The sequence below is a fragment of the Seriola lalandi genome, unplaced genomic scaffold (assembly GCF_002814215.2).
Source record: "Seriola lalandi dorsalis isolate HSWRI2012SDOR001 ecotype SW California unplaced genomic scaffold, Sedor1 jcf7180002054965, whole genome shotgun sequence".
NCBI lineage: Eukaryota > Metazoa > Chordata > Actinopteri > Carangiformes > Carangidae > Seriola > Seriola lalandi.
In genome coordinates, this window is record NW_019525516.1 from 390,721 (window position 1) to 402,030 (window position 11,310).

Below are 11,310 nucleotides of genomic sequence, written 5' to 3' on the forward strand. Positions count from 1 at the left end.
GTCTATTCCTGGCCCAGCAGGAGCGAATATGTGGGAGATGGTCGGAAGAACACTGTGCCTACATGCTCGGTGATTAATGATTTGTTTACGTCTTCCTGTCCTGTGTAGTCAGAGGAAGTGGGCAACAAACAGTCAACATAATAATAAGTTTAACTTTTGTTTTGTCATAATGTCCTTTTTGAATTTATTGTTGTTCTCTGTACATCTTTCTTTCTCAGCAGACATTTTGACCTTAATTTGAACTCTATCACTTATTTCCCTGTTTGCACATCATGTAAATATCTTTGTAAATATCTCTACAGATGTCTACACATGCAAGTATTTATGTACATACCTTCTTATTTATGGTTGAGTTGTTATTTTCTACTTTATTCTATTGTTATACTTGTTTTGTTTTCTTCTACCTCGTTTTTCCTATGCTGCTGTAACAAGTGAATTTTCCCTGTGTGGGATCAATAAAGGTTTATCTTATTTTATCTTATCTTATTAAGCACCCCAGTAAACTGTGGTGATACAAGTATTCACATTGTTCCTCAAATTAGCATTAACATAATTGAAAAATACTCTAAAATGTACTTAGAGTATTTGTGAACGTATCATTCTGCATTCACAATTGGCCCTGTTAAGAGTTATTATCATGGATTATATCATATAATTATTATTACTGATGTATAAACATGTAAGGACCATTTCAATGTTGTAAAACACTTTATATACTGTTAAGTAGTTAAATCTGTAACAATGCATCATATTTTATAAACTGCGCTGTGTATAAAACGTGTTTTATTTGTAAAATTTTAATCTGCAAAGTAACTTAGAACTTAAGCTGTCAGATAAGTGTAGAGTTAAAAGTAAAAGTCTGTCTCTATGTTCAGTGAAGTAGACATATCAAGTAATAATGTACTGTAAAACTGTATAACTGCAAACACTTTTTTGCACTTTGTTTTTACATATTTTCCAATGACATTCAAAGCCGCTCTACAGATCTTTCTTATCAGGGCCAAAGAGACTAAAGATTAAAGACAGACAAAGGAAGCAGTGACTGAGATATCCTGAGTTTCAGTCCTTAGCTAAAGCTATATTCATCTTTAACATTTATGTAAAATAAAAGTTAAAGGGGTTAAAGTATAGATAATACTGGAAAACATACCAAAATAAATAAATTGTATTCTGTGTGAAGTGAAACAGAAGTCTGTATAAGCTGTGTATATTTTTATTGATTCAGAAAATATACACAAATATCATAGTAATAAAGTTGAAGCATGGTAAAGAAATGTACAGGACATCAGTCAGCTCCCTCCTTCCCATCGGTGACATCTGTCCATCCTGACAGGTCTGGGTCAAAAACACTCCTCAAAATATCAGCAAAGAACCTCTCTGTCATTGCCTGCCACAGCGGAAACCAAAACACACACTTCTGGCAGACTCTAAAGGTTATTGTTTCACTATTTGCCCCAGGGCTCTCAGGAGATAAACAGCACTCTTCTCTCACCAGCATCATCTTCAAACAATCTGTCACATTCTGGCAAAAGGTATCTACACATTTACACGTTTTATAAAACAAAAACAAAACAAAGCAAACATAAAGAAGAAAAATAACATATGTAACACCAGACTTGTTCACCACCAAGATCTTATAACTTTCTCAAGTCTCCTCATACCTGGAGTTACAAGCTGGACTAAGGCTTTATCATATCGTACAATCGTAATGGCTTTCCCTTCATCCTGTCCTCAACTCAAAGCTGTCTTACTTACTCTTTCTTTTCACATTCAATGAGCATGTTTTCCTGGTTAATCTCACCTTGGTAAGACAAACTTTTAATTGAAAGGTCATCACATCAGGGACAGATCCTCTGTTATAATTTGTGGATAATTCATAATCAACGGTCACTTCTCCCTCCTCTGTCCCTCCTTTCCTCAGACTCTCTAAAAGCAAAGCTGAAGGCAAAACGAATATTTAAGACAATAACACACAGACGGACACTGACATTTACTGACAAAAAAGCAGCCTTGCTCCCATCCACAAATTCACTGCAGACTCTCTCAGTCGTCCTCCCCCTCTGATCTCCTCCTCGGTCCATTTTGAAGCGCTCTCCTGTCTCATCTATTATAGGCCTAAATACACTTTTGTTTTGTGTTCGTGTCCATAGTTGTTTACATATTCATTTATAATCAAGAACATCATAAACAGCAGATGTAGCTCTCAAACATTAGCAGGTTGAAAGTTGATTTTTTAAATTTTTTTTTTTATTCAAACACAGGTGTAAACTACGGAATAATTGAAATTTAGTCCATTTTGTGCACTTTGATGTTTTTTTTTGCAAGTTGAGCCTCTGAGTCGATGGGCAGGTGAATATGAGCGAAGAAGGGGGCGGGACCTGTGTGTTACTTCGGCCCCTTCCTCCTCCAGCCGCACCCCGAAAAGCAGTACCAACCAGTTCCAGCCAAGAGTCTGTTTGTCTCACTGGTTTTTCATCATCTCAGTGTTTCTCCAACACTGAGCATGCTCACACAGCACTGACAGACACACGGACACCCTCGTCCCCCCTTTTAAGGGCCCGCAACGCCTCCTCCTGCTCCTCTTCTCCTCCTCCTCCTCCTCCACTCATTCATGTTTTCATTCATCCATTTCGAAAAGTAAGGGGTATTTGATACCCTGCAGCTGCTGAACCACAAGAGACAAAACAAGGAAGAGAAATGTTAGTTATTTTGGATAACTGAAGGATGAGACTCAAGATGTTCTATATTTTTGTAACTGTCAACAAATCCCATGAAATAACCAAAACCAAAAATGTTAGCATTTTATGCTATTTCATGTTGTACTGCTTGTAGTTCGTGGCTGACAATAATCAGGTTGGAGAAGCCCAAGAAATTTTACAATCTTACAAACAAAGTTTGTTGTTTGTTTGTTTTTTATCAGTAATAGATTCAGTCTGTGATACTGGAGTTTGTTTTCTCAGCTGATGTAAAGTACTTTTTTTGATTTCCTACATTTCCCATAATGACTTATCGTCTAAGTTGGGTTAATGGCCATCTTAGTAAAGCAAGTGAGGTAGCCAACTAGTTCGTGAACACTCAATTACAGGATCACACACATTTTTTGCTCCTACAATATATGTTAATATATGTGGCTCTGTGTTGTTTCTTATTTCTTATCATTCCTGCTTTGAATTACTGCTGTTGAATAACTATTGAGCTAAATATTATGGGTTTATCTCTCTACCTGAATGTGAAGGGTGGGGTGTCAGGGGTCATCAAGGTCATCAAGGTCATCAACAAAAGACTTGGATAGCTGTTTAAGCATGCTGTGTGTGTGTGTGTGTGTGTGTGTGTGTGTGTGTGTGTGTGTGTGTCTGTGTGTGTTTATGTGTGTGTGTGCCATGCATGTCCATACCTGCCACTGACCTGCAGGCCAGACAAGATGAACTCACTTTGCCAGATGTTCAAATGGCACACTGACCTGTGAAAAGGGGGAAAGCTGAGACGCTTGAAGCAGAGCAAAGACACAAACCTGAAGAATACACTGTATTTAAAATGTGAACTCATCCATGGCCACACCCCGTGACCTTTCTTAGTTCTTGATTTATGACCTGACTATAGTTCTTTGTGCTCTTTAGTCAGAATGTGGCTCTATGGGATCAGTTAGCAGCTTCACAGAGGTTTTCCTCTCACACGGTTTGCTGCTAACATGCAAAGAAAATTCGGACGGCAGGTAAACCCACAAAGAAACAGAAGCACACAAACTGATTAAAGGTTTGGACCAGAAGGAGCAGCTTTATTCACTGGTGCAGTCAGTCTACTGAATAGAACTGAAATTACACCACAGTCAGTCTGGACTTTCAGAACGTCTGCTGTCACTGCTGCAGGATGCAGACATGATCCCCACTAAATGAAGAAGCATTGGAGAGAGTCCAATCACAAATCATAAAGAAGCTGTGGGACACATGGATCCTACCTTGGCAGATTAGTCTATTCTTTGTTCATATTATATAAACTGCACAGTAACAAAAACTCTTCACATAAATATTCGGGTGGTAATTATGAGTAGATTATGTTTGAATATTTTTTCCAATATTTCCAATATGGCATCATGAATTACAAATGAAACAGATCCAGCAGTCCAAGGTGAGGAAAAATCCCTCTGATCCATTTCAGTCACAAAACATCTCGGCTGCGGTTTATTTATGTTTGAGTTCTAAAATAACAGGACTGAGAGTCAACAGCTATGCTTACAGCTGTGGGAGGCTGCACTAGATGCACCATGCTAACATGCTGATACTGAGAAGGCATCATGTTTAGCAAGGTCAGCATCTCAGTTAGCACGTTAGTGTGCTAACATTTGGTTATTCCAGCTGAAGGCAAAGTACAGCTGAGGCTGAGGGGAATGACGGTTGTTTTGCATTTAGTCATTAAAGGAGGTTATTTGTAAGTTTTCCCTCCCACCGAATGTGGTTTCTCGCCGGGAGCGGGTGGTGGTGATTGTCACTTGACAAGAGCTTCGGCTATTGTGGTCTTTCTAATAGAAGAGGTTATAATTCTGAGCAGCGCAATGGCTTCAGGGCAGATTGGAGGCTACAGTGAGTCACTATCAGAAAGTAACAAGCCTGGCTGGGGCTAGCTGGTTAGCATTGCTAACTTCAGCAGAAGAAAAAATGTGATAGAGACAAGAGTTAACATTGGTGCTGCTTTCCACAGCTGGATACAGCTGCTGGGGAGTAAAAGAATTACATTTGATGCTGAACTCACAACGTTTCTTCTAGATTGACAAGTAAACAGCTGTTAATGCTAACGCTGGCTATGTAGCAATAGCAAAACTTACAAATAGCTCCTTTAACTGAAGTATCAGTCAAATTACATTTTGACCTGACAGAGAGGAGATTGCAGTTTATCCTGAGGTGCAAATGGATGTTTGTAAAAAATTCTATGGCTCTCCATTTGTTGAGAAAAAGGGGAAAAGTCAGGATCATTCGGATCCACTGCCTGAGAACCATGAATGACATGAACATTTCATGGTAAACCATCCAACAGTTACTGAGATATTTCAGTCAGCAATGAGGTGTCATCAGTCTCTCTAAATGTTAGGTGCACGCAGCATTAAATCTAAAGCATGTAATTTGAACTCGCAACTGGTGATGGTGAGGAAAGTTTGCTAGCACAGTGTTTATGAGGGTGTGTTTGTGCCACAGTCTGATCTGAATGCATTTCCTAATGACATGTTCTAATGTGAAAATAAAATTTGCGCCAACTCTCTTTAAACTCACAAAACCTGTTGAGTTACAATCTTCCCACCTGCGATGCAGTGATGCGTGACTGGTCAAGGCGTGCAGTGAGGTCAGAGGAGGAGATGTTGGCGGGGGCCCCGCGATGAAGCCTCATGGCCACCTTCCTCTCTCGCTCGGCTCGTTCGGCTCTCCCCACCTGAGGAGAGCGGTTACCTGCACACACACACACACACACACACAAAGACACAGACTTGAAATAAAAGCTTTAATGCTGTTACAGTTGCATCTCACAGTTACTTCCAAACATGCTGACCTGACTGCTGGACTCCACGTGTGACCGGATTGGAAGGTGCAGCGTCTGCCTCGTTCCTGACTCTGTTGGCTGCTGAAGGGTTTGGACCAGGCGGCAGAGCTCGACCACCAGCTCCTCTTTGGCCTCCTCCTGCTCGCTCCTCCCCCTCTTTTCCCTCCCTCCTCTCCCTCTCTCCATCCTCTGCTGTCCTGCTGGCCCCCTGAAACACAGAGGAACGGTCAAGAGACATAAGTCATAAATATTTTGACCTCCAAGCTAGAATTATTCCGCAAAAGCATGACACTCACAAACTTCAGCATGTTCCAGTCAAAGACGTAGTCGTAGGAGAAGCCCTGTCTGTGGAAAAGGTTCCTGAAGAGCTGCCTCAGGTAAGAGTAGTCTGGCTTGTCATCGAACCTCAGGGAGCGACACAAGTTCAGGTAAGTGGAGAACTCAGCTGGGAAACACAGAAAAGAGAGAGAAGTGGATTTTAAGCAAAATGTGAACCTGCAAAGACCCTTTTAAAACTGTTTTGCATCTTAATGCTGTTGTCAAACCCCATCTTTACTCACAGGGGTATCCCTTGCAGAGCACCTCAATGGGAGTGGACATTTTTTTCTCACTGATACGTTCATACTTCTGCCTCTTGGTAGCGGCCTTGAGCCCCTGCCAGGGCAGAGAGCCGAGGTTGAAGTACATGAGAACGTAGCCCAGAGACTCCAGATCATCTCGCCTTGACTGCTCTGTGGAGGAAAAACAAAGAACAGTGAGAGAGGAGAGAATGAAATAGCAAAAAGAATATATATATATATATATATGCAAGGGGAGAAGAAGAAAAGGGAGAGAAGGACATAAAAAGAGAATTAGAAGATGAAAGGTTTAGTAGAACATACACATTCACACCTACACAGATATCTAGGCCAACCTCTGTGTGTGCTGTCTTACCGATGCCCAGATGGGTGTTGATGGAGGCATAGCGAGCGGTGCCGGTGAGGTTCTTATTCTCACGGTAGGGGATGTGTTGGTGCGTTCGGGCGTCACGGTATTTCTTGGCCAGGCCGAAGTCGATGATGTAGACCAGGTTGCCCTTCTTGCCGAGCCCCATCAGAAAGTTATCGGGTTTTACGTCTCTGTGGATGAAGTTCTTGGAGTGGATGTATTCAATCCTACTGATCTGCGGCCGAGAGACAGGGAAGAGGATTTAGTTGGATTAAAGGAGAGTACTGGTTGTCTTGTATGTTGTACCCCATTAACAGAAAATCCATTTCATAAGAGTATGCTGTGAACTTTTAGGTTTAGTCCTTCCAGGCAGCCCCTGGGTCGTTTCATGTCAGTATCCTGTCACAGTCAAATCACAGAGACTTGAACTTGGCTTGAGCCATGAAATTAATCATGACAAACATTTCTTCGCCCTTTGAGGCAATTCCTTCTGCAATTCAGCACTGCACTCTGCTAAAGATGGAGGACTCACAACACACAGATTTATAAAAGAAATGGTCAGAATTGAAGGGTGCAATATCTTGACCTGAGTACATGTTAAAGGGGCTATTTGTAGGTTTTTTTTCTGCCGCCGAATGAAGTTTCAATAAAGTCTTTTGTTAGACCCTCCCTGGTCTGGTAAAGGCCCATGTCTTACACATCAAGTTGTTAACACAGGGCTTCTGTTAAAGTCTGTCTCATATGTAATTATGCATGTTGCCATCAGGGAATGTTTTTAAAATGTAAGGAAGATGCTCTGACATCCAAGACCTGACATGTGCAACCTAGGAATGAGTTATTGTTAAAATCAAATATACATAAAATTAAAAGGATTGTGGATATTCATAGTATATTTTCATAGTATATTATATGGCTATCTTTACATCTAAAATCATCTGTTGTGGTGTGCTTTAGAAATGGGTTGTATTCAGTCAATAGTGTGGTACATGCAGTTGTAGTTTATGGTCCTCAAAGTGCAGTAAAAAAAAAAACACCCAGTGAGGGATAACATTGAAAAACTGACTGATCTTATGTTTTCGACAATGTAAAAATTAGAATCCGTCTTTCTTCAGGTTTTCACATTAGTGAGGACTTTGGCTTTAGCATCTAAAAAACAGTTACTCCCTTTCAGATAATCAGTTAGCTTTACTGGTCTTGACTGCAACACTGGGAGTCTTTATATTCCCACTGTGTTTGATCTAAAACTGAAAGTGATCTTCAAAGGCCACAACTCTCATTGCCCAGTGAAATAATAGTTGAGTCAGTGGTGCTGATCAATAACCCTGTCAGCCTGTGTGCAGATATATAGGGGTCATTTTATGTTATGGTACAGTACAGAGAGGAAGGGGAGAGGAGGGGAGGGGGAGATGTTGCAACGACAGCAGAGAGCGATTAGGAACAGAGGTCAGAGTGGCCAAGAGAAAATGGGATGAAAAGAACTAATGTGCCAGTCGTAGACGAAAGAATGACATATGACAGATTAAAAAGGCCCATAAAAGACACAACAATCTGACCTATGTGAAGAGGATTAGTCCGCCTTGCGGAGCCGCCATGTCCTAGATTTGAATTGACTTTCACGGAGCAGCTGAATGGTTGGAGATAGTGAGGGGATAAGCTTTGTCTCGAGCCGGGAAACAAGCTTCAGTTTAGATGAGAATTATTCTCTGATTTCAAATGATCCCTTTAGTTGTAGTCTAAAAATAGAGAAATGCTTTTATTGAAATCTTTATAACTTCACAGCCTGAGGTTGACCTCAGAGCAATGTGTGCAAACCAACAGTAGCCCTTTTAAATACGTTTGGGACTGCATCATTTCATTTGTACCTTTCAATCATTTATAATTCGGTTCATCTATTTTTTCTCAGCCTTGGGGCCCCGAGGAGCCCCGTTACAGAGACTCAATGAACCCTGAGGTTTTTACATAACGTAAGTAAACGGTGTGGCAATTATTGGCTCAGGATCTCAGGAAAAACCCCTGACGGACCGTTATGTTTTATAGTGTGGACTGCAGTCAGTCAGTCTGTCTCACCATCTGGTCGGCCAGCAGCAGCACTGTTTTCAGACTGAACTTGCGGGAGCAGAAGTTGAACAGGTCCTCCAGACTGGGGCCCAGCAGCTCCATTACCATAACGTTGTAGTCGCCTTCTGCTCCGCACCACTTAATAGACGGGATTCCCACTGTTGGGAGGGGAGGAGGGGGCAATGAGAGAGTTAGGACACAGAACAGCGCATCATAACACGGGGTAGAGACATTCCAGCCTGTGCAGTTTATAATTCACCAACTTTTACTGATGCAGAACTTTTTATTTTTTCACTGCTTTATTTGACAATTACAGTATCTTTAGCTATTTCAACAATTTATTAATTACATTTAGCTGTTTAATTGTTTCAGCTGTTTATTCATTCATTTCAAGTCGGCTTAAAGACTATCACTTTAAACTAACTACTTCAACCGTTTCATTAATTTTGAATATCTAATTTAAACTTCTATTACTTTTAGCTGTTTGTCTTTGCTCGTATATTACTGTTATATATTATGATCTTATTATTAATATTTACCTAGTAGCGGTAGTAACATAGCTACCACTATATATTACATTGCTTTAAATTACTTTTATTGCTGTACCATAATGCTGTATTACTGCTGTGTTGTTGTTATTATAGTTTTATATTATTTTATATGCTATATCATAGTATTCATGTCCATTTGTATTTTGTAAATATTTCATAGTAGTGATAGACTGCACATATATTATACATAATACTATATAATATTTTCATATGTTATCATGTATACTGTATTTATTATTCATACTTTTATATATATATGTATATATATACACTATAGACTATATATATATACACTTATACATTATCTGTTAATTCCATCATTAACATGCATCATTTAAACACCCCTCAACACCTTTCAACAGCCATGACTACACCTCCGTGCTACTGAACGACCACTGAAATCTTTAATTCCAGCTGAATAGGTGTCTCAGTGTCCTGGAATGACCCTGAATGCACCTCATATACCCTTAAATGTTCTGAAATACCTTTCAAGGTCTCAAAATGCACTGTGATGCCTCTGAAACAACTGTAATCTTTGTTAATAGCCCTCAACAGTTCTATCTACCCATCGGCAGCCCTTAATACCCTTTAATGCACCTAAAACTCTCCACTGCCTCTCAGTGCCGCAAAGTAAAGCTTTCAAAACCCCTGAAAAAGTCTTTTGGTTTATCTCACCTCCACCCTGCATCATCTTGTAGAACTTGCTCTCAATATGGAGCTGTGGGTGTTTGGTCTTCACACATTCCAGTTTGATGGCTACTTCCTCTCCTGTAGCAATGTTAGAGCCTGATGGGAGAAACAGCAGAGACGCAGTTACAGCTTATCAGCAGCTTCTGACACAACCAGGGTCTCTTCACCTGTGAAATTTAAGCGCGAGATCTAGTAATCACAGGAAAAAAAAAAAAACCTCACCGAGGTAAATGTCTCCAAAGGATCCACTCCCTATCTTCCTCCCAAGGCGGTACTTGTTCCCCACCCTTAACTCCATGGCTCCTGAGCTTTTCAACTCACTGACGGGATAAACACACACACACGCACAGATACAAACACACACAAAGCTGTCATCAATCACTGGTGATCAATAGAGTAAAAGGACACTGTGGTGCAAAGCTGCAGACTTTAGACTCAAAGCTATGAGCCCTTGGGCTGCTGTATCATGAAAGAAAATGAAACTGGTAGCTTGGGAAATATCGACTGGAGAGATGAGAAAGAATGAAAAGTGCAAATTACTGAGCCAAAACAGTGACATAGTGCAGTCTGAGTTGACTCACTGGAACTAAGAAGGAAAATGTTGCTCATTTCCAGCCATAAAGTGACTTGATGTGACTAAATGCAAAGTGGAAGCAAAACATTTCTCAGCACACAAGATCTAATGCAACAACCCTGCTCCTATCGGCCATGTTTTGTTGAGTTAGAATCATTACACTTTCAGAGGGTGTGATAATAAATTCTGGTATCTCGGAGGACAACAATGTAGGCCACTGAAGTGTTTATAAAGTGCATGGGGAGAAGGTGAGAGCAAAGAAGAACAGAGCATGTAATTGTATAACATGATTTATTCAGAGCTGCAGGGGGGTGGGGGTGGGGGGGCAAACTGGATCAGCATCTCACACACTCTTCCCAAAGCACTTCAAAGGAGTCTGGTCCTGTATACAAGCGATTTGCATAAACTCCCAATTTCTGACTGGAGTCCCCTGACAAAATTCAAATGAGTCATGTTCTCCTCACCCAAGCTCCATCTGCCTGAACAGCCATGAAATAAGGGCTTGAAAGTGGGAAATGACTGAAGGCTTTTCGACAGATTATGTCTTACAAACCACTTTGACATTGCCCTTAATGCTGACTAAGTTAATTTTTTTAAGTCTTGGCTGCATCATAGACCTACATACACCCCATCCACATACACAGTGCAGGGAAAATAAGGCAGAGCAAGCCACTGCTGCACATTACCAAAGCCTTTACATCAGGTTTCTCCAGCTCATTTCCTCCCTCAGCCTCCAAAGATGCTTTACTGTCACTGTTATAAAACTGAGACCCACTGTAGCTGCAAAGGACTGCAAAAACAGGCGAGACCTGATATTGTCAGAGAGAATACTTCATGCAGTTGCCCCAGATACCACAGGAGAAAAACAGGGGAAGGTGCTGAATGCAAAAACACACAGTTCATCTCTCACTGACCATCAAATGTGGCAAAAATTCCCATAACCGCACCCTCCTTATAGGACCTCTGAACAAGCGTACCCCCCCC

The 11,310-nt window shown here is 40.8% G+C and overlaps 1 protein-coding gene across 2 annotated transcripts in view; it reads right to left on the reverse strand.

Moving 5' to 3' along the window:
- Positions 1-1,197: 1,197 nt before the first annotated feature.
- Positions 1,198-11,310, reverse strand: part of csnk1e (casein kinase 1, epsilon) — a 10,553-nt gene continuing 440 nt past the window's right edge. The window contains exons 2-11 of one of the 2 annotated variants that reach the window (XM_023395585.2): positions 9,975-10,072; positions 9,738-9,848; positions 8,521-8,669; positions 6,460-6,688; positions 6,087-6,257; positions 5,823-5,971; positions 5,536-5,734; positions 5,290-5,435; positions 3,395-3,460; positions 1,198-2,662 (exon numbers count right to left, since the gene is read on the reverse strand). In XM_023395585.2, the coding sequence (XP_023251353.1) occupies positions 3,428-3,460; positions 5,290-5,435; positions 5,536-5,734; positions 5,823-5,971; positions 6,087-6,257; positions 6,460-6,688; positions 8,521-8,669; positions 9,738-9,848; positions 9,975-10,050 (1,263 nt within the window). In that variant the 5' untranslated portion in view covers positions 10,051-10,072 and the 3' untranslated portion in view covers positions 1,198-2,662; positions 3,395-3,427. Of the gene's footprint in view, positions 2,666-3,394; positions 3,461-5,289; positions 5,436-5,535; positions 5,735-5,822; positions 5,972-6,086; positions 6,258-6,459; positions 6,689-8,520; positions 8,670-9,737; positions 9,849-9,974; positions 10,073-11,310 lie in introns of both variants that reach the window. The other variant, XM_023395584.2, reaches the window with a different exon arrangement.